This window comes from Cuculus canorus, chromosome 31, assembly GCF_017976375.1.
Source record: "Cuculus canorus isolate bCucCan1 chromosome 31, bCucCan1.pri, whole genome shotgun sequence".
Lineage (NCBI taxonomy): Eukaryota > Metazoa > Chordata > Aves > Cuculiformes > Cuculidae > Cuculus > Cuculus canorus.
In genome coordinates this window covers 1,548,041-1,574,209 of record NC_071431.1, presented here as the reverse complement: position 1 = coordinate 1,574,209, position 26,169 = coordinate 1,548,041, and the positions used below count along the sequence as shown (strand labels likewise).

Here is a 26,169-nt window from a genome sequence, read left to right as displayed (position 1 = left end):
AACGGCTCTGGGGACGATGAGGAAGGTTCTCGGTGGCCATCAGTGAAGGACAACGGCTCTGGGGACGATGAGGAAGGTTCTCGGTGGCCATCGGTGAAGGACAACGGCTCCAGGGACGATGATGAAGGTTCTTGTGATGATGGATGAAGGTTCTCGGTGGCCATCAGTGAAGGACAACGGCTCTGGTGACGATGATGAAGGTTCTCGGTGGCCATCGGTGAAGGACAACGGCTCCAGAGACGATGAGGAAGGCTCTCGTGACGATGGATGAAGGTTCTCAGTGGCCATCAGTGAAGGACAACGGCTCTGGTGACAATGGATGAAGGTTCTCGGTGGCCATCGGTGAAGGACAACGGCTCCGGTGACGATGATGAAGGTTCTCAGTGGCCATCGGTGAAGGACAACAGCTCCAGAGATGATGATGAAGGCTCTCATGACGATGGATGAAGGTTCTCAGTGGCCATCAGTGAAGGACAACGGCTCCGGGGACGATGGATGAAGGTTCTCGGTGGCCATTGGTGAAGGACAACGGCTCCGGTGACGATGATGGAAGGTTCTCAGTGGCCATCGGTGAAGGACAATGGCTCCAAGAGCTCTCCACCCATGGCCTTAATGCCTTCTGGTGACATCGGGGAAGACCAAAGGCTCTCCACAAAGGACTCTGAAGTCAACCATGATGGAAACCAAAGTCTCTGAGAAGGTTCAGGAGGACAACGAAGGGTGAGGACTCTCCAAAGACGATGGCCAAGTGCTTTCTGGTGACAGTGAAGACCAAGGACTCTCCTGAAGGTTCTGGAGGACGATGAAGGTCGAGGGCTCCTCGTGAACACAGATGAAGGCCGAGAACAATGACGAAGGCCGATGACAAAGGCCGAGGACGATGACGAAGGCCGAGGACGATGACGAAGGCCGAGAACTCTCCGAGGACAACAGTGAAGGACAAAGGGCTCTCCAAGGATGAAGACGATGAAGATCGAGGGTTCTTCAAGGACAACGGTGAAGGACAAAGGTTCTCCAAGACCGCCGCTGAAGGACTAAGGGCTCTCCGAGGACAACGGTGAAGGACAAAGGGCTCTCCGAGGACAACGGTGAAGGACAAAGGGCTCTCCGAGGACAACGGTGAAGGACAAAGGCTCTCCAGGGATGAAGATGATGAAGATCGAGGGCTCTCCAAGAACGCCGCTGAAGGACTAAAGGATCTCCGAGGACAACGGTGAAGGACAAAGGCTCTCCAGGGATGAAGACGATGAAGATCGAGGGTTCTCCAAGACCGCCGCTGAAGGACTAAAGGCTCTCCGAGGACAACGGTGAAGGACAAAGGGCTCTCCGAGGACAACGGTGAAGGACAAAGGCTCTCCAGGGATGAAGACGATGAAGATCGAGGGCTCTTCGAGGACAACGGTGAAGGACAAAGGCTCTCCAGGGATGAAGACGATGAAGATCGAGGGCTCTCCAAGACCACCGCTGAAGGACAAAGGGTTCTCCAAGGACAACGGTGAAGGACAAAGGGCTCTCCGAGGACAACGGTGAAGGACAAAGGCTCTCCAGGGATGAAGACGATGAAGATCGAGGGCTCTCCAAGGACAACAGTGAAGGACAAAGGCTCTCCAGGGATGAAGACGATGAAGATCGAGGGCTCTCCAAGACCGCCGCTGAAGGACAAAGGGCTCTCCGAGGATGACAATGACGTTCTCCGATGGTGGTGAAGGCCAAGACCATCTTCTCAAGCTTCTTCTTCAGCTTCTTCTCCGAAGTCCTCCTCCTCCTCGGCGGTGGCGTCCTGGTACTGCTGATACTCGGAGACGAGATCGTTCATGTTGCTTTCGGCTTCGGTGAACTCCATCTCATCCATCCCTTCGCCCGTGTACCAATGGAGAAAGGCCTTCCGTCGGAACATGGCGGTAAACTGCTCGGAAATCCTCTTGAAAAGCTCTTGGATGGCCGTACTGTTCCCGATGAAGGTGACGGCCATCTTGAGGCCACGAGGTGGGATGTCACAAACAGCCGTTTTCACGTTGTTGGGAATCCATTCGACGAAATAAGAGCTGTTTTTGTTTTGGACGTTTAACATTTGTTCGTCGACTTCTTTCATGGACATTCGGCCGCGGAAAACGGCGGCCACCGTTAAGTAACGCCCGTGGCGAGGATCGCAAGCGGCCATCATGTTTTTCGCGTCGAAAACTTGTTGGGTTAATTCGGGAACGGTGAGAGCTCGGTATTGTTGACTTCCCCGAGAGGTTAACGGAGCGAAACCGGGCATAAAAAAATGGAGGCGCGGGAAAGGAACCATATTGACGGCCAATTTCCGGAGATCGGCGTTGAGTTGACCCGGAAAACGTAAACAAGTGGTGACGCCGCTCATGGTGGCCGAAACGAGGTGGTTGAGGTCACCGTAAGTGGGTGTGGTCAACTTGAGGGTACGGAAGCAAATGTCGTAGAGAGCTTCGTTATCGATGCAATACGTTTCGTCGGTGTTTTCCACCAATTGATGAACGGATAAAGTGGCGTTGTAAGGTTCTACCACGGTATCGGAAACCTTCGGAGAAGGAACGACGCTAAAGGTATTCATGATACGATCGGGATATTCTTCCCGGATTTTAGAGATCAAAAGGGTTCCCATCCCGGAACCGGTGCCGCCGCCAAGGGAATGGGTTAATTGGAAACCCTGGAGACAATCGCAGCTCTCGGCTTCCTTCCTCACCACATCCAGGACGGAGTCCACCAGCTCCGCCCCTTCCGTGTAGTGGCCTTTGGCCCAGTTGTTGCCTGCGCCGCTTTGGCCTGGGGTGGGAGGGACACACAGACATGGAAAAGGTCACAAGAGGGACCTCAAGGCCACCGCCGGGGATCTTCTCGTCAGCTTTGAGCACCTTCTGGAGCTCAAAGCTCACTCCTCGTGGCCTTCACGGCAACTTTGATCAACTCCATCGCATCGCTGCGGACCACGATCCAACCCTTGAGGGCCTTTAAACCAACCCTGACCACCTCATGGCCCTCAATCCAACCCTTGAGGACCTTTAAACCAACCCTGACCACCTCATGGCCCTCAATCCAACCCTTGAGGACCTTTAATCCAACCCCTGAGGACCTTTAAACCAACCCCTGACCACCTCATGGACCTCAACCCAACCCTTGAGGAGCTTTAAACCAACCCTGACCACCTCATGGCCTTCAATTCTACCCTTGGGGACCTTTAAACCAACCCTGACCACCTCATGGCCCTCAATTCTACCCTTGGAGACCTCCATCCAACCTCTGGGGAACGTCAAACCAACCTTGATCACCTCCATCTCATCACTGCAGACCTCGATTCAACCCTTGAGGAGCTTTAAACCAACCTGGACCACCTCATGGCCCTCAATCCAACCCTTGAGGACCTTTAATCCAACCCCTGAGGACCTTTAAACCAACCCTGACCACCTCATGGCCCTCAATCCTACCCTTGGAGACCTCCACACCAACCCTGACCACCTCATGGACCTCCATCCAACCTCTAGGGAACGTCAAACCAATCTTGATGACCTCCATCTCATCACCGTGGACTCTGATCCAACCCTTGAGGACCTTTAAACCAACCCTGACCACCTCATGGCCCTCAATCCAACCCTTGGAGACCTCCATCCAACCTCCAGGGAACGTCAAACCAACCCTGATGACCTTCTGGATCTTGATCCCCCCACCCCTGAAGCCTTTGAGATCTTCAAGGACCTCCCAAGAACCTTCAGCACCTCCTTGAAGGCCTCCAACCCCCCCCCTCAGCGACACAAAGAGCCTCGGGGGACCTTCTCTACTCTTCCCACCCTTCTCCACCTTCACTTCGAGCTCTTTGAGGCACTTCAAGAACCTCAAAGACCCCCCAAGAAGCTCTTCAGGGATCTCCAAGCCCACTCTTGGGACCTTCATGTTCCTTGAGGACCTCCACAACCCTCTTTAGAGACCTCCTTGAGGGTCCTCAACCCACGCATGAAGACTTTATGCTCCTCAAGGGCCTCCACCACCACTTCAACCCTCTTTCTGGACCTTCAAGCACCTCGAGATCCTCCATCCCACCCTCACAACCCCTTGGGGCCACCACCACGAGCCTGGTGGCCACCAGAACGTGATGTTCACTCACCAAAGACAAAGTTGTCCGGCCTGAAGATCTGCCCGAAAGGTCCTGACCTCACCGAGTCCATGGTTCCCGGCTCCAGGTCCACCAGGATGGCTCGAGGGACGTATTTGCCGCCTGTTGATAAGATGGAGTCACCTTCCCCGCTTCCCAAATCCCAAGAAACCCTCCCCTCCCAGGCTGGGAATTCCGAAGGGACATCGTTACCGGTGGCCTCGTTATAGTAAACGCTGATGCGGTCGAGTTGGAGGTCACTGTCGCCATGGTAGGTGCCGGTGGGGTCAATGCCGTGCTCGTCGCTGATCACCTCCCAGAACTGGGGGGGGAAAAAAAGGGATCTGGAGTCAATCCGGAGTGGGAGTGGAGGAGCTCGAGTCAATCCAGAGTGAGAATGAGGGAGTTGGGAGTGGGAATAGGAGATCTGGAGTCAATCCGGAGTGGGACTGGAGGAGCTCGAGTCGATCCGGAGTGGGAATGGGGGATCTGGAGTGGGACTGGAGGAGCTCGAGTCAATCCGGAGTGGGAATGGGGGGGATTGGAGCAGGAATGGGGGATCCGGAGTCAATCTGGAGTGGGACTGGAGGAGCTCGAGTCAATCCAGAGTGAGAATGGGGGTGTTGGGAGTGGGAACAGGAGATCTGGAGTGGGACTGGAGGAGCTCAAGTCAATCCAGAGTGGGAATGGGGGATCTGGAGTGGGACTGGAGTGAGAATGGGGGTGTTGGGATGGGAACAGGAGATCTGGAGTCAATCTGGAGTGGGACTGGAGGAGCTCGAGTCAATCCGGAGTGGGAATGGGGGATCTGGAGTGGGACTGGAGGAGCTCAAGTCAATCCAGAGTGGGAATGGGGGTGTTGGAGCGGGAATGGGGGATCTGGAGTCAATCTGGAGTGGGACTGGAGGAGCTCGAGTCAATCCAGAGTGAGAATGGGGGTGTTGGAGCGGGAATAGGAGATCTGGAGTCAATCTGGAGTGGGACTGGAGGAGCTCGAGTCAATCCAGAGTGAGAATGGGGCATCTGGAGTGGGACTGGAGGCGATTGAGTCAATCCGGAGTGGGAACGGGGGATCTGGAGTGGGACTGGAGGAGCTCGAGTCAATCCAAAGTGAGAATGGGGGTGTTCGGAATGCGAACAGGGGTTCTGGAGTCAATTTGGAGTGGGACTGGAGGAGCTCGAGTCAATCCGGAGTGAGAATGGGGGTGTTCGGAATGGGAACAGGAGATCTGGAGTTAATCCAGAGCAGGAATGGGGGATCTGGAGTCAATCTGGAGTGGGACTGGAGGAGCTCGAGTCACTCCGGAGTGAAAATGGGGGGGTTGGAGTGGGAACGGGGGATCTGGAGTCAATCTGGAGTCGGGCTGGAGGAGCTCGAGTCAATCCGGAGTGATAATGGGGGTGTTGGGAGGGGGAACAGGGGATCTGGAGTCAATCTGGAGTGGGACTGGCGGAGCTTGAGTCAATCCGGAGTGAGAATGAGGGTGTTGGAATGGGAACAGGGGATCTGGAGTCAATCTGAACTGAGAAACAGGGAATCTGGAGCAGGAATGGGGAATCTGGGGCCAATCCAGAGCAGGAAAGGGGGATCTGGAGTCAATCCAGAATGGGAACAGGGGCATCTGGAGCCAATGCAGAGTGAGAATGGGGGAACCTGGAGAGGGAACTGGGGATCTGGAGTCAATCCAGAGCAGGAATAGGGGGCCTGGAGTCACTCTGAAGTGAGAATGAAGGAACCGGAGCCAATCCAAAGGGAGAATGGGGCATTTGGAGCAGGAATGGGGGATCCGGGACAAATCCAGAGTAGGAACAGGGAGGGCGGGAGTGGGAATAGGGGATCGAGAGTCAATCTGGAGTGAGAACAGGGGAACCTGGAGAGGGAATGGGGCTTCTGGAGTCAATCTGGAGTGAGAACAGGGGAATCTGGAGAGGGAATGTGGGTTTTGGAGCCAATACGGAGTGGGAATGGGGCTTCTGGAGTCAATCTGGAGTGAGAACAGGGGTTCTGGAGTCAATCCAGAACGGGAAGGGGGGGATCTGGAGTCAACCCAGAGTAGGAATGGAGGAACCAGAGTCAATGCGGGGCAGGAATGGAGAAACTGGAGCCAATCCGGAGTGCGAATGGGGGATCTGGGGCCAATCCAGAGTGGGAATAGGGAATCTGGAGTGGGAACAGGGAACCTGGAGCCATTCTGGAGCGAGAATGGGGTCCTGGAGTCTCTATCTGGAGAGGGAATGGGGGATCTGGAGCCAATCTGGAGCGGGAACAGGAATCGGGAGCCAATCTGGAGTAGGACAGGCCTTATCCCATCCGGGCTACCAAAGGGGCGGAGCCAGAATCGGGCCCCACCTCCTCCCCTAAACAGGCGGGAACCGGAAAAGGCCACAGAACCGCAGCGAAAACCCTTTTAATTCCAAAAACGCCCCCAAAACCATCCGAACACCAAAAAAATCCCATTTTTTCCCCTCCAGTAAATCCTCTTTCCCCCCCAAATTCCCATCTTTCTCCCCCAAAATTCAACCCAAAGCGGAGGAGGAGCGGCGCGAACAAAGGGGGTGGGGGTGGGCCACGCCCTGTGGGTGAAAACTGCCCAAATCACCCCCAAAATGGGGTCAAAAAGTGGAGAAATGGGTTAAAAAGGGGTCATTTACATTAAAAAGTATCATTTTGGCAAATGGAAAATGCATTTAAGTGGAGAAAGGGGTTAAAAATGGTGATTTTGGTTAAAAAGCATCGCTTTGGCAAATGGAAACTGCATTTAAGTGGAGAAAGGGGTTAAAAATGGTGATTTTTGTTAAAAAGCTTCGTTTTGGCAAATGGAAAATGCATTTAAGTGGAGAAAGGGGTTAAAAATGGTGATTTTGGTTAAAAAGTATCGTTTTGGCAAATGGAAACTGCATTTAAGTGGAGAAAGGGGTTAAAAATGGTGATTTTGGTTAAAAAGCTTCGTTTTGGCAAATGGAAAATGCATTTAAGGGGTTAAAAATGGTGATTTTTGTTAAAAAGTATCATTTTGGCAAACGGAAAAGTGGAGGAAGGGGTTAAAAATGGTGATTTTTGTTAAAAAGTATCATTTTGGCCAAAGTAAAATGCATTTAAGTGGAGGAAGGGGTTAAAAATGGTGATTTTGGTTAAAAAGTATCATTTTGGCAAATGGAAAACACATTTAAGGGGTTAAAAATGGTGATTTTTGTTAAAAAGTATCATTTTGGCAAACGGAAAAGTGGAGGAAGGGGTTAAAAATGGTGATTTTTGTTAAAAAGTATCATTTTGGCCAAAGTAAAATGCATTTAAGTGGAGGAAGGGGTTAAAAATGGTGATTTTGGTTAAAAAGTATCATTTTGGCAAATGGAAAACACATTTAAGGGGTTAAAAATGGTGATTTTTGTTAAAAAGTATCATTTTGGCAAACGGAAAAGTGGAGGAAGGGGTTAAAAATGGTGATTTTTGTTAAAAAGTATCATTTTGGCCAAAGTAAAATGCATTTAAGTGGAGGAAGGGGTTAAAAATGGTGATTTTGGTTAAAAAGCGTCGTTTTGGCCAAAGTAAAACGCATTTAATGAGAGAAAAAAGTTAAACGCAGTAATTTGGGTTTAAAAATACTGTTTTCGGTAAAAGTAAAGTGCTTTTCAGGGGAGCAATAGGTTAAAAATGAGATATTTGGGGTTAAAAGCGCAAACCTGTGACCAAAAATGTGCATTTTCGGGCTAAAAGAGTGATTTTTAGGGGAAAAAAATTGGTGTTTTTAGGATTTTTTGGGGTTTTCTTCAAAATAAATCTGATTTCTGGGCTGAGGAAAGGGTATTTGGGGCTAAAAAATTTAATTGTGGGCTGAAAAGTGGTTTATTTGGGGAAAAAAGGATCAATTCTTGGGTTGAAATCCGCCATTTTGGCGCCAAAATGGATGTATTTGAGGGAACAAAAAGGGCTCTCGCAGAAAAATAGCGATACCGCAATGAGATGAGGTTGTTTTGAGACTAAAAAAGGGTAAAAAGAGGCAAAAATGTCATTGTGCCGTGAAAAAAACCTCTTTCGGGTGGAGAAAAGCCTTTTTTTGAGGCATTTCGGAGAACAAAGAGGCCATTTTGGGGCGGAAAAAGTCCATTTTAAGGGCTGAAAACTCCCTTTGGGGATACAAAGATCTCATTCTGAGGCCAAAAGGGTCCGTTTTGAGAGCAAAATCGCGCTTTTGGGTGGGAAAAGTCTGATTTTGTTACTGAAAACGTTCATATTGGGGCTGGAAAATATCTTTTAAGACAGGAAATGATATTATGAGGCACAAAAATCCCTATTCCTGAAGAATAAAAACCTATTTTGGGGCAAAGCCACTTATTTTGGGGGTGAAATGATCGTCGTGTGATAGAAATACTATTTTAAATGTCAATTTAGGGGTGAAAAGTATCAATTTTAGGGCAAAACCGCCTTACTTTGAGGCAGAAAAATGGCATTTGGGAGCACAAAGATGCTATGCGGGAGTAGGACCTCCATTTTGGGGCTGGAAACCTCCATTTTGGGGGCGGAAAACTGGTTTGGCTGTGAAAAAAATCCACTCTACACTGAAATAAACCCCCGTTTGGGGCTGAAAAGCTCATTTTGATGCCTCAAAGCCCCACTCAGACATCCGAGGGCCACAAAAAAAGGCATTTTGCTGAACAAAGCTCGGACTCTGAGGGCTGAAAACCTCCATTTCGGGGCTGGAAAATCTCAAAAGGGAAGAAAATCCCATCGAATCCTGGAAAAAATCCAGTTTTGAGGTTCAAAAAGTTCATTTTAAGTCTAAAATACTCCGTATCAATAAATAAGACCTCTGGAAGGAGAAAAAAAAACCTTCTTTTAGGACAGAAAACTCCATTTCAGGGAACAAAGCTTTTCTTTCCAGGCAAACCCCTCCATTTTAGGGCTGAAAATGCCACTTGAGGGCAAATCCCTCTATTTTGCGGCTTAAAAATCTCTTTTCTTAAAGCCCTTTGACCGTATTTTCTTTGTTGAAAGCAAATCCCAATGTTTTGGGGCACAAATATCCCATTTTTAGGGTGAACCCCCTCATTCTGGGGCCACAAAGGCCCATGAAAAGGGCCGCGCCCCTATTTTGGGGGCTAAAAATCCTCATTTTGCGCTCAAAACCCCTCATTTTGGGCTCAAAAATCCTTTCTTTTGAGGCACGTTCTGATGTAGACGCTGAAATCTTTTTTTTTGAGGGGTAAATCTCCTCATTTTGAGGCAAAAGTGCCCGTTTGGAGGCAAAATGCCTCATTTTGCAGGTTATAAACTCCCTTTTTGGGGGCAAAAATCACCATTTTGGGGCTAAAAACCACCATTTGGGGACTAAACGCGTTGGGATGCTGCAATTTTGAGCTAAACCCACATATTTTTAGGCTTAAAAACACTCCTGGAAGAAGAAGGGGACTTAAGTCCGTATTTTGAGGCAATTTTTTGGATCAAATCATTGATTTTGAGTGAAAAAACCCCTAAATGGGGCATAAAACCACCTATTTTTGAGGCGAAGCTGCTCATTTTTGGACAATCCCCTTCACTTTAGGATTCTATTATTTGTTTTAGGAGCTGAAACACCCAAAATGTGCTCAAACCTTCTTATTTGAGGGTGAAGCCCCTCATTTCACAACACAAAAATTGACTTTAGGAGTGAAAACCCCCAAATGAGGCAAAACCCACAGTGATTTAGGGGCAAAAATCCTCCTTTTCGGTCAAAATAATTAATTCTAGGAGAGAAAATCCCCAAATGAGGCAAAACCCACAGTGATTTAGGGGTAAAAGTCCTCATTTTCGGTCAAAATAATTAATTCTAGGAGAGAAAATCCCCAAATGAGGCAAAACCCACAGTGATTTAGGGGCAAAAATCCTCATTTTCGGGCAAAATAATTAATTTTAGGAGAGAAAATCCCCAAATGAGGCAAAACCCACAGTGATTTAAGGGCAAAAGTCCTCCTTTTCGGGCAAAATAATTAATTTTAGGAGCGAAAATCCTCAAACGAGGCAATAAAACCAATGGGTTTGTGGCGAAATCTCTCGTTTTGAGATCAAATCCTTCTTTTCAGAGCGAAAATTCCCCTGAATGAGAGTGAAAACTACAATTTGGGGGCAAAACTTCGTGAAAAACCATCACTTTGCAACTGAAAAACTGCGTTGAAGGGGAAAAATGGGTTAAAAACCACCTCCTGGTTGACTGGAAAACTGCATTTACGTGGAAGAACGGAGACTTTGGTTAAAAAAACCTCAGAAAATTGTATTTTTAGGTGGCTAAACACAATGATTTTTGGAATTTGGGGGTTTTTCTTCAAAATAAACCCCATTTTTGGGGGGGAAAAAGGGGGATTTTTTACCAAAAGATGGAATTCCAGGCAAAAAATCTGGGCAGGGTGAAAAAAGGATCCATTTTAAGGCTGAAAAAGGCAATTTTGGGGCAAAGCTTTATAAAAGGAAATGGAGAAGAAAAGGAAAAAAAGGATTTTGTGGTCGAGGCGCTGTTTTGGGGCTTTAAAAAGGGGTATTTTGGGGTTAAAATTCGCATTCTGGGGGTAAAGTGCCGCATTCTGGGGCGGCGCCGCCATTTTGGCGCCGCGTGGGAAGAAAGGGCGGGGGGGGGGCGCTCCTTTTGGGGCCAAAAATCCTCATTTTGGCTCCGAAATACCTTCGTTTATGGCCTAAACACCATCGTTGAAAGGCTCCCCTTTCGCTTCGAGCCCTCAGCGGGGGAAAAGAAGGGCGATTTTGGGGTGAAAAGCGCCCCGATTCGGGGCCCGCCTTTGTCTGCGCGGGAAGGGGGAGGGGTTGGAGGAGAGGGGAAAACGGGGCGGGGGAGGGGAAAAATGGGGTGAAAAGAGGGGGGGAAAAAGGGGTGAAATGAAGGGAAAAGGGGGGGAGAAGAGGGGGAAAATGAGGTGAAAGAAGGAAATAGGGGTGAAATGACGAGGTTTCACCTTGGCGCCGATCTGGTTGCCGCATTGGCCCGCTTGGATGTGGACGATTTCCCTCATGGCGGCGTGAAAAGAAGCGGGTTTGAAAAGCGCTGAAGGATAAACCGGAGCGATCGGAGGGAGGGGAAGAAAAGACTTTAATGGGCGAGGATAAACGCGGCAACAATGGCGGCGCGGGCGGCCCCGCCGCGCCTCATAAACGGCTCGAGCCGCGCGCCCATTGGCCCGCGCCCGCCTTGGCCCCGCCCACTCGGCTACATCCGCGCTCCCATTGGTCTGTTTGGGCGTTTGGCCACGCCCCGCTCCGCTGGAAACGCGCTCTCATTGGGCGCCGCGCGCGGGAAGCCACGCCCCCTACGGCAAAGCGCGCACCCCGCCCCTCGCTGCGGCCCCGCGCTGCGCTCCCATTGGTCTGTTTGGCCTCTAGCCACGCCCACTCGGACAGACGCGCTCTTCCATTGGTCTATTTGGCCTATTGCCCCGCCCACTCGGCCATACGCGCAGTCCCATTGGTCCGTTTGGCCTATCGCCCCGCCCACTCCGCTGGAGGCGCCCTCTCATTGGTCCGTTGGGCCTCATAATGAGCTTTTCGGCCTTAAAAATAGATTTTTAAGCCCCCAAACAGAGGGATTTGCCCTCAAGTGGGATTTTCAGCCCTAATCTGCAGAGCTTTGCCTGGAAAGAAACGCTTTGTTCCCCGAAATGGTGATTTCTGCCCTCAAAGGAGGGATTTTTGCCCCCATTCCCACACTTCTATTTATTGATGCTGAGGATTTTAGACCTAAAATGCAATTTCTGAACCCCAAAAGTGGATTTCTGCAGGACTGGGATGCGATTTCCTCCCCCGTCGAGGGTTTTCCAGCCCCAAAATGGAGGTTTTCAGCCTCAGAGTTCGATCTTTCGTCAGCAAAATGTCAATTTTTGGCCCCAAGATCTCATTTTTTAGCCTCAAAATGGGGGGTTGTGGAAAAGTGACCTTTTTCAGCCTCAAAATGAGCTTTTCAGCCCCAAAACGAGTGCGTTCGGCCCCAAAATAGGGGCGCGGCCCTTCTCGGGGGCTGTTTGTGGCCTCACCAATGCGAGACGCGCTCCCATTGGTCCACTTCCCCCCTTTGGCCACGCCCACCGGGCGGGAAGCGCGCGTCTATTGGTCCGTTTGACGTATAGCCACGCCCTCCCTCCCTTGAGGCCACGCCCACCGCTTCCCCATCTCCCTCCCCCCCACACACATCCGACTGGAGGCGCCGCGCGGGGAAGGGACGCGCGCGGCAGCCAATGGGAGGGGTTTGTGGGCGGGGCTTCTGTCTAGGCAACCAATGGGAGCGGTGAGGGGGCGGAGATTAGGGCGGGACAACCAATGAGCGCGCGGAAGGGGCGGGGCTTAGGGGCTGGCGGCGCGGGAGGGGTGAGAGCGGCGCGGAAAGGCGGTTTGGGGGGGTTTTGGGGGGCATTTGGGGGGCAGAGGGTGGTTTGAGGGGGGGATTAAGGGCTCCCGGGGGCACTTGTGGGGGTGTTTATGGGATGGGAGCCGCTTTGGGGTCTCTATGGAGCGGTTTGGCCTCCGTGGGGGCAGTTCGTACGTTCTAAGGGGCAGTTTTGGGGTCCTGGGGGGCAGTTTGGGGTCCATGGGGGGCAGTTTGGGGTCCATGGGGGACAATTTGGGGTCCTGGGGGGCAGTTTGGGGTCTTGGGGGGCAGTTTGGGGTCCTGGGGGGAAGTTTGGGGTCCTGGGGGGCAGTTTGGGGTCCTTAGGGGGCAGTTTGTAGGTTCTAAGGGGCAGTTTTGGGGTCCTGGGGAGCAGTTTGGGGTCCTGGGGGGAAGTTTGAGGTCCTTAGGGGGCAGTTTGGGGTCTCTGGGGGGCAGTTTGGGGTCCTTAGGGGGCAGTTTGGGGTCCTGGGGGGCAGTTTGAGGTCCTTAGGGGGCAGTTTGTAGGTTCTAAGGGGCAGTTTGGGGTCCTGGGGGGCAGTTTGGGGTCCTTAGGGGGCAGTTTGAGGTCACTATGGGGTAGTTTGGGGTCCTGGAGGGCAATTTGGGGTCTCTATGGGGCAGTTTGGGGGTCCTGGAGGGCAGTTTGGAGTCACTATGGGGCAGTTTGGGGTCTCTGTGGGGCAGTTTGGGGTCTCTATGGGGCAGTTTGGGGGTCCTGGAGGGCAGTTTGGGATCTCTATGGGGCAGTTTGGGGTCCTGGGGGGCAGTTTGGGGGTCCTGGGGGGCAGTTTGGGGTCCAGGGGGGCAGTTTGAGGTCCTTAGGGGGCAGTTTGGGGTCCTGGGGGGCAGTTTGAGGTCCTTAGGGGGCAGTTTGTAGGTTCTAAGGGGCAGTTTGGGGTCCTGGGGGGCAGTTTGGGGTCCTTATGGGGCAGTTTGTAGATTCTAAGGGGCAGTTTGGGGTCCTTAGGGGGCAGTTTGGGGTCCTTAGGGGGCAGTTTGGGGTCCTGGGGGGCAGTTTGACGTCCTTAGGGGGCAGTTTGGGGTCCTGGGGGGCAGTTTGGGGGTCCTTAGGGGGCAGTTTGGGGTCCTTATGGGGCAGTTTGTAGGTTCTAAGGGGCAGTTTTGGGGTCCTGGGGGGCAGTTTGGGGTCCATGGGGGGCAGTTTGGGGTCCATGGGGGACAATTTGGGGTCCTGGGGGGCAGTTTTGGGGTCTTGGGGGGCAGTTTGGGGTCCTGGGGGGAAGTTTGGGGTCCTTAGGGGGCAGTTTGTAGGTTCTAAGGGGCAGTTTTGGGGTCCTGGGGAGCAGTTTGGGGTCCTGGGGGGAAGTTTGAGGTCCTTAGGGGGCAGTTTGGGGTCTCTGGGGGGCAGTTTGACGTCCTTAGGGGGCAGTTTGGGGTCCTGGAAGGCAATTTGGGGTCCTTATGGGGCAGTTTGTAGGTTCTAAGGGGCAGTTTGGGGTCCTTAGGGGGCAGTTTGGGGTCCTGGGGGGCAGTTTGAGGTCCTTAGGGGGCAGTTTGGGGTCTCTGGGGGGCAGTTTGGGGTCCTTAGGGGGCAGTTTGGGGTCCTGAGGGGCAGTTTGGGGGGTTCAGGGGCAGTTGTGGGGCAGTTTGGGGGTTCAGGGGCAGTTATGGGGCAGTTTGGGGGGTTCAGGGGCAGTTGTGGGGCAGTTGTGGGGCAGTTTGGGGGTTCAGGGGCAGTTTGGGGGTTCAGGGGCAGTTATGGGGCAGTTTGGGGGTTCAGGGGCAGTTGTGGGTCGCTGTGGGGCAATTGTTGTTTCCCCCCCAGAGGATGCAGCGATGGCAGCGCCGAAGGAGAGGTACGGACCCTCTTATCACCCCCTTTGATATCAATTTGATATCACCCTCTTATCACTCCCCTTTGATATCGATTTGATATCGTTCTGATCTCTCTCCCATCTGATATCACTTTGATATCGATTCTATATCTCTCCGGTTTGATATCGCTTTGATATCGGTTTTATATCTCTCCGCTTTGATATCGATCTGATATCGATCTGATATTGATCTGATATCGATCCTGGTTTGATATTGCTTGATATCAATCCGATATCACTTTGATATCGCTCTGGTTTGATATCGATCTGATATTGATCTGATATCGGTTTTATATCTCTCCGCTTTGATATCGCTTTGATATCAATCTGATATCGCTTTGATATCACTCCGGTTTGATATCGATCTGATATCGCTTTGATATCAGTTTTATATCTCTCCAGTTTGATATCAATCTGATATCGATCCTGGTTTGATATCGCTTTGATATCAATCTGATATCGCTTTGATATCAGTTTTGTCTCTCTCCACTTTGATATCGATCTGATATTGATCTGATATCGATTTGATATCTCTCCGGTTTGATATCGCTTTGATATCAATCTGATATCGCTTTGATATCACTTCTATATCGCTCCGGTTTGATATCGATCTGATATCGCTTCTATATCGCTCCGGTTTGATATCGCTTTGATATCAATCTGATATCGCTCTGATATCGATTTTATATCTCTCCACTTTGATATGGATCTGATATCGATCTGATATCGATCCTGGTTTGATATCACTTTGATATCAATCCGATATCGCTTTGATATCGATCCGATATCACTTTGATATCGCTTCTATATCGCTCCGGTTTGATATCGATCTGATATCGCTTTGATATCGCTTTGATATCGCTTTGATATCGCTCCGGTTTGATATCACTTTGATATCGATTTGATATCGATCTGATATCGATCCTGGTTTGATATCGCTTTGATATCGCTTCGATATCGCTCCACTTTGGGATCGCTTTGCTCTCGTCCTCCAGATGTTGCCGCAGATGTTCCCGTCGCCGCCGGGAAGTGCCTCCTTGCGGCCCCTCCCCACCCGCATCCAGATGTGCGGGGGGGACCCAAGAAGCGCCGGGTGGAATCCCTGCATCCAGATGTTGACCCCCTGAATCCAGATGTGGCGCCCCGGAATCCAGCTGTGCCCCTGGCGGGCGGCGCCAGCCCAGATGTGGAAGGGAAGCGCTGGCATCCAGATGTTGCCGGCGCTCAGAACGGCTGCCGGGGGTCGGTGGTGGACAGCGATACAGATGTGGAGGAAGAGCTCCTTCCAGATGTTGAGCGGTGCCGAAGGGCCCCTGCGTTGCCCTCTGCCGATCCAGATGTTGAGGAGCCCCAAAAGAGGCGCTGGAAAATGTCGGACAGTGATACAGATGTGGAGGAAGAGCTCCTTCCAGATGTTGGGGGGCACCGAAGAGCCCCTGCGTTACCCTCTGCCAATCCAGATGTTGAGGAGCCCCAAAAGGGGCGCTGGAAAGTGTCAGACAGTGATACAGATGTGGAGGCGGAGCTCCTTCCAGATGTTGAGCGGCGCCGAAGGGCCCCTGCGTTGCCCTCCGCCAATCCAGATGTTGAGGAGCCCCAAAAGAGGCGCTGGAAAGTGTCAGACAGTGATACAGATGTGGAGGCGGAGCTCCTTCCAGATGTTGAGCGGCGCCGGAGGGCCCCTGCGTTGCCCTCCACCGATCCAGATGTTGGGGAGCCCCAAAAGAGGCGCTGGAAAGTGTGGGACAGCGATCCAGATGTGGAGGAGGTCGCTCCCCATCCAGATGTTGGGGGGGCGGAGCCCCGCCTGGCGGCACCACATCTGGAGGGCCCATGGGGGGGCGGTTGGACGCTGGTGGTGGACAGCGATACAGATGTGGAGGAGGAGGGGGTGAATCCAGATGTGGGGCGCCTCGGGGCCGCCCCGTCGGTCTCCGCCCATCCAGCTGTGTCGGCGCGGAATGCCCATCCAGCTGTTGAAGGCCGTCCCGGTGCGCTGGAGGTGGGCAGCGATACAGATGTGGAGGAGGAGGAGGAAGGGGCGAATCCAGATGTTGTCGCCGCCGGGCGCCCCCGGACACCTCGAAACATCTGGAGGGCCCCAACGGTGGTGATGGAGACCCCCAGCCCAGATGTTGGCGGCTCTGACAGCGATACAGATGTGGAGGAGAGCGGAGCCCTCGCAGCTGGCGGGGCCGGGCGGGGCCGCGGCCCAGATGTGCCCCTCCTGCCCCCTCCAGATGTTTCCCCTCCCGCCAGCGGCAGCGACACCGATCTGGAGGAGGAGGTGGCCCCCACGCCAGATGTTCGGAGGCGAATCCGGCCGCGCTGGCGGCCCCGTCCAGATGTTGGGGGCCCTTTTCCACCTGTGGAGGCCCCAAATCCAGATGTTGGGGACCCTTTTCCACCTGTGGAGGCCCCAAATCCAGATGTTGGGGACCCTATTCCACCTGTGGAGGCCCCAAATCCAGATGTTGGGGGCCCTATTCCACCCGTGGAGCCCCCGAATCCAGATGTGGATCCAGAGACGCCGATCCCCCCTGTGGAGGCCCCAAATCCAGATGTTGGGGACCCTTTTCCACCTGTGGAGGCCCCAAATCCAGATGTTGGGGGCCCTTTTCCACCTTTGGAGGCCCCAAATCCAGATGTTGGGGGCCCTATGCCACCTGTGGAGGCCCCAAATCCAGATGTGGAACCATTGAATGTGGATCCAGAGACTCCGATTCCACCTGTGGAGGCCCCAAATCCAGATGTTGGGGACCCTCTTCCACCTGTGGAGGCCCCAAATCCAGATGTTGGGGGCCCTTTTCCACCTGTGGAGGCCCCAAATCCAGATGTTGGGGACCCTATTGCACCTGTGGAGGCCCCAAATCCAGATGTTGGGGGCCCTATGCCACCAGTGGAGGCCCCAAATCCAGATGTGGAACCATTGAATGTGGATCCGGAGCCGCCGATCCCACCTGTGGAGGCCCCAAATCCAGATGTTGGGGGCCCTATGCCACCCGTGGAGCCCCCGAATCCAGATGTGGATCCAAAGCCGCCGATCCCACCTGTGGAGGCCCCGAATCCAGATGTTGGGGGCTCTATTCCATCCGTGGAGGCCCCAAATCCAGATGTTGGGGGCCCTATTCCATCCGTGGAGGCCCCAAATCCAGATGTGGAACCACCGAATGTGGGTCCAGAGCTGCCGATCCCACCTGTGGAGGCCCCAAATCCAGATGTTGGGGGCCCTATTCCACCTGTGGAGGCCCCGAATCCAGATGTGGATCCAAAGCCGCTGATCCCACCTGTGGAGGCCCCAAATCCAGATGTTGGGGGCCCTATTCCACCCGTGGAGCCCTCGAATCCAGATGTTGAGCCCTCCGTTGCGGATGTGGTGCCTCCAAATCCAGCTGTGGCGCCGCCAAAAGGACCCCCGGGGCCTTCGGATCCAGATGTGGAGGCCCAAAGTGGATCTCCTCCAGCTCTGGAATGGGATCCGGAGGCACCGACTCAGCTCTTCATCACCAACGAGGAGGAAGAGGAGGAGGAGGAGGAGAAGGAGGAAGAGAAGGACCATCCGGAGGTCCTCCGGAAGCCCATGGAGACCAAGATCTCACGTTCTCCTCGACGAGGACCTCCCACCACCATGGAATGGGATCCGGAGGCACCAACTCAGCTCTTCATCACCAACGAGGAGGAAGAGGAGGAGAAGGAGGAGGAAGAGAAGGACCACCCGGAGGTCCTCTGGAAGCCCACGGAGACGAAGATCTCACGTGGCCACCTGGATCTTCAACGAGGATCTCCCACCACCATGGAATGGGATCCGGAGGCACCAACTCAGCTCTTCATCACTGAAGAGGAGGAAGAGGAGGAGGAGGAGAAGAAGAAGGAGGAAGAAGAGGAGAAGAAGGAGAAGGAGGAGGAAGAGTGGAACCATCCGGAGGTCCTCCGGAAGCCCACGGAGACCAAGATCTCACGTTCTCCTCGACGAGGACCTCCCACCACCATGGAATGGGATCCGGAGGCACCAACTCAGCTCTTCATCACCAACGAGGAGGAAGAGGAGGAGAAGAAGGAGGAGAAGGAGGAGAAGGAGAAGAAGGAGGAGGAGAAGGAGAAGGAGGAGAAGGAGGAGAAGAAGGAGGAGGAGGAGGAGAAGAAGGAGAAGAAGGAGGAGAAGGAGAAGAAGGCTCCGACCCACCCGGAGCCATCTCGGACCCCTTTGGAGGTGACGGTGACGTCGGCGCAGGACGGAGCGGTGACAGCAGCAGCTCCTGGTGGGGCGGTGAGTGGTGGCCCCGTGATGTCCCCATGGTGTCCCCATGTCCCCAATGCTCCCCATGGTGTCCCCATGTCCTTCTGGTGTCCCCCTGGTGTCCCCGATGCTCCCCATGGTGTCCCCATGGTGTCCCCAATGCTCTCTACGATGTCCTCGTGATGTCCCCCTGGTGTCCCCCTGGTGTCCCCAATGCTCCCCGTGATGTCCCCATGTCCCCATGGTGTCCCCAATGCTCCCCATGGTGTCCCCATGGTGTCCCCAATGCTCCCTATGGTGTCCCCATGCTGTCCCCATGCTGTCCCCACGATGTCCCCACGTTGTCCCCACGATGTCCCCACGATGTCCCCACAGACTCTTCGCCGCAGCTCTCGCCTGGCCGGGACCCGAGGGGGCGTGGCCAGACCCCGAGGGGGCGTGGCCTCTTCTGATCCCGCCCCCACGCGGCGCAGCCCTCGCCTCCGCGCGCGGCCGCTCGCCGGGGGGCGGGGCCAGGACGAGCCACGCCCCCTCCCGGAGGAGCCACCAATCACGAGGAGGCGGAGCCAAGGGGAGACACGCCCACAAGCGCGGGAGCTGCCGGTCATGAAGGGGCGGGGCCAGGAGCCGCCGGCCAAGAGGGGGCGGGGCCAAGAGGAGCCACGCCCCCAAGCCAAGGAGGAGCCGCCGATCAAAAGGGGGAGGAGCCAAGCGGAGCCACGCCCCCCCGCACAGGAGCCGCTGCTCACAAAGGGTCAGGAGCAGCCAATCACGAGGGGGCGGAGCCAGAGGAAGCCACGCCCACTAGCCCACGAGCTGCCGGCTGCGAGGGGGCGGAGCCAAGAGGAGCCCCGCCCCTCTGACCCAGTGGGCGGAGCCGGGTCGGAGGGGGCGGGGCCCCAGGAGCAGCCCCGGCTCCGCCCTCGCTGGGGCACAGGATCCGCCCCCCCCAAGGTAAGGGCCGAGGGGGGATCCGGGGTGGCCCCATAGTGTCCCCACGGTGTCCTCAACGTGACCCTATGGTGTCCCCACGGTGTCCCCATCTCCCCACGGTGTCCCCATGGTGTCCCCACCTCCCTATGATGTCCTCGTGGTGTCCCCATCTCCCTATGGTGTCCCCATCTCCCCACGGTGTCCCCATCTCCCCATGGTGTCCCCATGGTGTCCCCATCTCCCACAGTGTCCCTATGGTGTCCCCACGGTGTCCCCACCTCCCCACGGTGTCCCCATCTCCCCATGGTGTCCCCATCCCCTCACAGTGTCCCTATGGTGTCCCCATGGTGTCCCCACCTCCCCATGATGTCCCCATGGTGTCCCCATCTCCTTGTGGTGTCCCCATCTCCCCATGGTGTCCCCATCTCCTCGTGGTGTCCCCATATCCTCGTGGTGTCCCCATCTCCTCGTGGTGTCCCCACCTCCCTATGGTGTCCCCACCTCCCTATGGTGTCCCCACCTCCCCGTGGTGTCCTCGTGGTGTCCCCATCTCCCCATGGTCTCCCCATGGTGTCCCCATCTCCCCACGACGTCCCCGTGATGTCCCCGCAGGTGCTCTTCACGGGGGTGGTGGCCTCGGCAGCCATGGTGACGTCCCTCGAGTCCTTGGGGGGGTCGGTGGCCACCTCGGTCCATGACTGCACCCACCTGGTGACCGACCGCCTCCGACGCACCGTCAAGTTCCTCTGCGCGGTGGCCCGCGGCGTCCCCATCGTCACCCCCGAGTGGCTCCACAAGGTCCCAAGGGGACACGGGGTGGGGACGTTGGGGACACCGGGGGGGACAGGAGGTCCTTGGGGGACATGGGATGGGGTCCATGGGGGACAGAAGCTCTTTGGGGACACCATGGGGGACAGGAGGTCTTTGGGGACACCATGGGGACACCATGGGGTCAGGAGGTCTTTGGGGACACCATGGGGACGTTGGGGACACCATGGGGACACCATGGGGACGGGAGGTCTTGGGGGACACCATGGGGACACCATGCGGACAGGAGGTCTTTGGGGACACCATGGGGACGTTGGGGACACCATGGGGACACCATGGGGACGGGAGGTCTTTGGGGACACCATGGGGACGTTGGGGACAGAGCTCTTTGGGGACACCATGGGGTCAGGAGGTCTTTGGGGACACCATGGGGACGTTGGGGACAGAGCTCTTTGGGGACACCATGGGGACACCATGGGGACGTTGGGGACAGAGCTCTTTGGGGACACCATGGGGACACCATGGGGACACCATGGGGACAGGAGCTCCTTGGGGACACCATGGGGTCAGGAGGTCTTTGGGGACACCATGGGGACACCATGGGGACAGAAGGTCTTGGGGGACACCATGGGGACACCATGGGGACAGGAGGTCTTGGGGGACACCATGGGGACACCATGGGGACAGGAGGTCTTTGGGGACACCATGGGGACACCATGGGGACAGGAGCTCTTTGGGGACACCATGGGGACACCGTGGGGACAGGAGGTCCTTGGGGGACACGGGATGGGGTCCATGGGGGACAGAAGCTCTTTGGGGACACCATGGGGACAGGAGGTCTTTGGGGACACCATGGGGACACCGTGGGGACAGGAGCTCTTTGGGGACACCGTGGGGACATTGGGGACACCATGGGGACAGGAGGTCTTTGGGGACACCATGGGGACGTTGGGGACACCATGGGGACAGGAGGTCCTTGGGGACACGGGATGGGGTCCGTGGGGGACAGAAGCTCTTTGGGGACACCATGGGGTCAGGAGGTCTTTGGGGACACCATGGGGACACCATGGGGACACCGTGGGGTCAGGAGCTCCTTGGGGACACCATGGGGGACAGGAGGTCTTTGGGGACACGGGATGGGGTCCATGGGGGACAGAAGCTCTTTGGGGACACCATGGGGGACAGGAGGTCTTTGGGGACACCATGGGGACATTGGGGATAGGAGGTCTTTGGGGACACCATGGGGACGTTGGGGACACCATGGGGACACCATGGGGACAGGAGGTCTTTGGGGACACCATGGGGACACCATGGGGACAGGAGCTCTTTGGGGACACCATGGGGACATTGGGGACACCATGGGGACACCATGGGGACAGGAGCTCTTTGGGGACACCATGGGGACACCCTGAGGACACCATGGGGACACCATGGGGACACCGTGGGGACAGGAGGTCCTTGGGGACACGGGATGGGGTCCGTGGGGGACAGAAGCTCTTTGGGGACACCATGGGGACGTTGGGGACAGGAGCTCTTTGGGGACACCATGGGGTCAGGAGCTCTTTGGGGACACCATGGGGACGTTGGGGACAGGAGCTCTTTGGGGACACCATGGGGACAGGAGGTCTTTGGGGACATGGGATGGGGTCCATGGGGGACAGAAGCTCTTTGGGGACACCATGGGGACACCATGGGGACACCATGGGGACAGGAGGTCTTTGGGGACACCGTGGGGACACCGTGGGGACAGGAGCTCTTTGGGGACACCATGGGGACACCATGGGGACAGGAGCTCTTTGGGGACACCATGGGGACACCGTGGGGACAGAAGCTCATTGGGGACACCGTGGGGACAGGAGCTCGTTGGGGACACCATGGGGACACCATGGGGACAGGAGCTCCTTGGGGACACCATGGGGACACCATGGGGACAGAGCTCTTTGGGGACACCATGGGGACACCGTGGGGACAGAGCTCTTTGGGGACACCATGGGGACACCGTGGGGACAGGAGCTCTTTGGGGACACCATGGGGACACCATGGGGACACCGTGGGGACAGAGCTTTTTGGGGACACCATGGGGACACCATGGGGACACCGTGGGGACAGGAGCTCCTTGGGGACACCATGGGGACACCGTGGGGACAGGAGCTCCTTGGGGACACGGGATGGGGGTCCGTGGCTTTGGGAGGGCCACCACGTGTCCCCTTTTTGTCCCCAGAGCGCCAGCGGTGGCCGCGTCCTCGCCGCCGGTCCTTTCGTGGTGAAGGACGCGGAGCAGGAGGAGAAGATGGGCCTCACTTTGGCCGAGGTCCTACGGCGCTCCCGACGTCACCCTCTGCTCCAGGTGACGTCCCCCGAGGTCACCCGCGTGTCCCCAAAGCTCCTAAAGCCCTCCTGGTGCTCCTCAACCATCTCCAACCCTTCCTGAGGGTCCTCAACCATCTCCAACCCTTCCTGAGGGTCCTCAACCATCTCCAACCCTTCCTCAGTGCTCCTCAACCATCTCCAACCCTTCCTGAGGGTCCTCAACCATCTCCAACCCTTCCTGAGGGTCCTCAGTGCTCCTCAACCATCTCCAACCCTTCCTGATGGTCCTCAGTGCTCCTCAACCATCTCCAACCCTTCCTGAGGGTCCTCAGTGCTCCTCAACCATCTCCAACCCTTCCTGAGGGTCCTCAACCATCTCCAACCCTTCCTGATGCTCCTCAACCATCTCCAACCCTTCCTGATGCTCCTCAACCATCTCCAACCCTTCCTGAGGGTCTTCAACCATCTCCAACCCTTCCTGAGGGTCCTCAACCATCTCCAACCCTTCCTGAGGGTCCTCAGTGCTCCTCAACCATCTCCAACCCTTCCTGAGGGGCCTCAACCATCTCCAACCCTTCCTGAGGGTCCTCAACCATCTCCAACCCTTCCTCAGTGCTCCTCAACCATCTCCAACCCTTCCTGATGGTCCTCAACCATCTCCAACCCTTCCTCAGTGCTCCTCAACCATCTCCAACCCTTCCTGATGGTCCTCAACCATCTCCAACCCTTCCTGAGGGTCCCCAACCATCTCCAACCCTTCCTGAGGGGCCTCAACCATCTCCAACCCTTCCTGGTGGTCCTCAACCATCTCCAACCCTTCCTGAGGGTCCCCAACCCTTCCCGACCATCCCCACCATCTCCAGGTGTCCCCACCCCTTCGCGGTGGCTCTCAGAGTGGACCCTTTTGGACCTCATCCCCTCCTCCACGATGTCCCCTTTGATGTCCTCAGGGTTATGAGGTCCACGTCACCCCCAACGTCCGCCCCGACCCGGAGCAGATGAAGGACATCATCACCTGCGGTGGAGGAACCTTCTTGGCCACCATGCCCGACACCTACCGGGTGAGGGGACAACCAGGAGGACGTGAGGGTCCTGAGGGCACCAGAGGGGCCACCAGGAGAGGATGAGGGTCCTGAGGTCACCAGAAGGGACGTGGGGCCACCAGGAGAACGTGGGGCCACCAGGAGGACGTGGGGACAACCAGGAGGACATGGGGACAACCAGGACGACATGAGGGTCCTGAGGTCACCAGAAGGGACGTGGGGCCACCAGGAGGACATGGGGACAACCAGGAGAAGATGAGGGTCCTGAGGTCACCAGAGGGGACGTGGGGCCACCAGGAGGCCATGGGGACAACCAGGAGAAGATGAGGGTCCTGAGGTCACCAGAAGGGACGTGGGGACAACCAGGAGGCCATGGGGACAACCAGGAGAAGATGAGGGTCCTGAGGTCACCAGAAGGGACGTGGGGCCACCAGGAGGACGTGGGGACAACCAGGAGAAGATGAGGGTCCTGAGGGCACCAGAGGGGACGTGGGGCCACCAGGAGGCCATGGGGACAACCAGGAGAAGATGAGGGTCCTGAGGTCACCAGGGGGGACGTGGGGCCACCAGGAGAACGTGAATTTTGAGGGAAAAATGAGAATTTGGGAGATTTTGAGGGGAAAACTGAAATTTTGTGGGGAAAAAAAGAGAATTTGGGAGATTTTGAGGGGAAAACCGAAATTTTGAGGGGAAAAAATGAGAATTTGGGAGATTTGGAGGGGAAAAACCTGAATTTTGAGGGGAAAAATGAGAATTTGGGAGATTTTGAGGGGAAAACCCTGAATTTTGAGGGGAAAAATGAGAATTTGGGAGATTTTGAGGGGAAAAACCTGAAATTTTGAGGGGAAAAATGAGAATTTGGGAGATTTGGAGGGGAAAAACCTGAATTTTGAGGGGAAAAAATGAGAATTTGGGAGATTTTGAGGGGAAAACCTGAATTTTGAGGGGAAAAATGAGAATTTGGGAGATTTTGAGGGGAAAAACCTGAATTTTGAGGGGAAAAAATGAGAATTTGGGAGATTTTGAGGGGAAAAACCTGAATTTTGAGGGGAAAAAATGAGAATTTGGGAGATTTGGAGGGGAAAAATGAGAATTTGGGAAATTTTGAGGGGAAAAATGAGAATTTGGGAGATTTTGAGGGGAAAAACCTGAATTTTGAGGGGAAAAAATGAGAATTTGGGAGATTTTGAGGGGAAAAAATGAGAATTTGGGAGATTTTGAGGGCAAAAACCTGAATTTTGAGGGGAAAAAATGAGAATTTGGGAGATTTTGAGGGCAAAAACCTGAATTTTGAGGGGAAAAAATGAGAATTTGGGAGATTTGGAGGGGAAAAACCTGAATTTTGAGGGGAAAAATGAGAATTTGGGAGGTTTTGAGGGGAAAACTGAAATTTTGAGGGGAAAAAATGAGAATTTGGGAGATTTTGAGGGGAAAAACCTGAATTTTGAGGGGAAAAAATGATAATTTGGGAGATTTTGAGGGGATAAAACCTGAATTTTGAGGGGAAAAAATGAGAATTTGGGAGATTTTGAGGGGAAAACCCTGAATTTTGAGGGGAAAAATGAGAATTTGGGAGATTTTGAGGGGAAAACCCTGAATTTTGAGGGAAAAAAATGGGAATTTGGGAGATTTTGAGGGGAAAAACCTGAATTTTGAGGGGAAAAATGAGAATTTGGGAGATTTTGAGGGGAAAAACCGAAATTTTGAGGGGGAAAAATGAGAATTTGGGAGATTTTGAGGGGAAAACTGAAATTTTGAGGGGAAAAAATGAGAATTTGGGAGATTTGGAGGGGAAAAACCTGAATTTTCACGTTTTTTTTAAGGGGAAGACCCCAAATTTGGGGCTTTTTTTTTGAGAACCTCAATTTTGAGGCTTTTTTGAGGAAAAACCTAAATTTGGGGGTTTTTTTGAGGGACAGAACCTAAAATTTGGAGGTTTTTTGATGAAAGAAACCTAAATTTGGGGTTTTTTTTGGTGGGGAAGACCCCAAATTTGGGTTTTTTTGTGGGGAACCTGAATTTTGATTTCTTTTTTAGGGCGAAAGCCCAAATTTGGGGTTTTTTTGGTGGAGAACCCTAAATTTTGGGTGTTTTGAGGGCAAAACTTCACTTTCAGCATTTTTTAAACAGGGGAAGACCCCAAATTTGGGCTTTTTTTGAGGGGGAAACCTCAATTTTGAGGCTTTTGAGGGGATAAAACCTCAATTTTGAGGCTTTTTTGAAGGGAAAACCTCAATTTAGGGGTTTTTTTTTGAGGAAAAACCTGAATTTTGAGGGGAAAACTGTAAATTTTGTGGATTTTCTGAGGGGGGAAATGTAAATTTGGGGGTTTTTTGTTTTTTTGAGGGGGAATTAAGTGGTTTTTTTTGGGGTTCGCCTTTGTTTTCTGCAGGCGCGGCGCCTGGTGCTGTCGTGCCCGCAGGATTCGGGGCGTTGGGCTCCCGCCATGGCCGCCCGCGTCCCCATCGCTTCGGCCGAGCTGCTGCTGACGGGGCTTCTGCGGCACCGCCTCCAACTGCCGCCATTCCTGCTCGGAACCCCGAGTTGAGGCACCCCCAAAACCACCACCCCCCACACC

At 54.3% G+C, this 26,169-nt stretch overlaps 2 protein-coding genes across 2 annotated transcripts; one reads left to right on the top strand and one right to left on the bottom strand.

Moving 5' to 3' along the window:
- Positions 1-1,518: 1,518 nt before the first annotated feature.
- TUBB (tubulin beta class I) lies at positions 1,519-11,218 on the bottom strand. Its single transcript, XM_054051971.1, has 4 exons — positions 11,042-11,218; positions 4,316-4,424; positions 4,115-4,225; positions 1,519-2,781 (listed from the first exon to the last, which is right to left on the bottom strand). The coding sequence occupies exons 1-4, from the start codon at positions 11,096-11,098 to the stop codon at positions 1,724-1,726; spliced, it is 1,335 nt and encodes a 444-aa protein (XP_053907946.1). The 5' UTR covers positions 11,099-11,218; the 3' UTR covers positions 1,519-1,723.
- Positions 11,204-26,169, top strand: MDC1 (mediator of DNA damage checkpoint 1). Its single transcript, XM_054051969.1, has 9 exons — positions 11,204-11,312; positions 15,296-18,111; positions 18,178-18,396; positions 18,454-18,567; positions 18,913-19,491; positions 20,083-20,268; positions 22,460-22,585; positions 23,499-23,609; positions 25,984-26,169. Exons 1-9 carry the CDS (start codon positions 11,204-11,206, stop codon positions 26,137-26,139), a joined length of 4,416 nt encoding a protein of 1,471 aa, XP_053907944.1. The 3' UTR covers positions 26,140-26,169.

Excerpts from the sequence above, each read along its gene's own strand:
- TUBB (XM_054051971.1), bottom strand. The coding sequence starts at position 11,098 with ATGAGGGAAATCGTCCACATCCAAGCGGGCCAATGCGGCAACCAGATC. Across the intron at positions 4,226-4,315 it reads TTACTATAACGAGGCCACCG|GCGGCAAATACGTCCCTCGA; the intron begins GTAACGATGTCC and ends TCTTATCAACAG. Across the intron at positions 2,782-4,114 it reads GCCGGACAACTTTGTCTTTG|GCCAAAGCGGCGCAGGCAAC; the intron begins GTGAGTGAACAT and ends CTCCCACCCCAG.
- MDC1 (XM_054051969.1), top strand. The coding sequence starts at position 11,204 with ATGGCGGCGCGGGCGGCCCCGCCGCGCCTCATAAACGGCTCGAGCCGC. Across the intron at positions 18,397-18,453 it reads AGAAGAAGGAGGAGGAGAAG|GAGGAGAAGGAGAAGAAGGC; the intron begins GAGAAGGAGGAG and ends AAGGAGAAGAAG. Across the intron at positions 23,610-25,983 it reads CCATGCCCGACACCTACCGG|GCGCGGCGCCTGGTGCTGTC; the intron begins GTGAGGGGACAA and ends TGTTTTCTGCAG.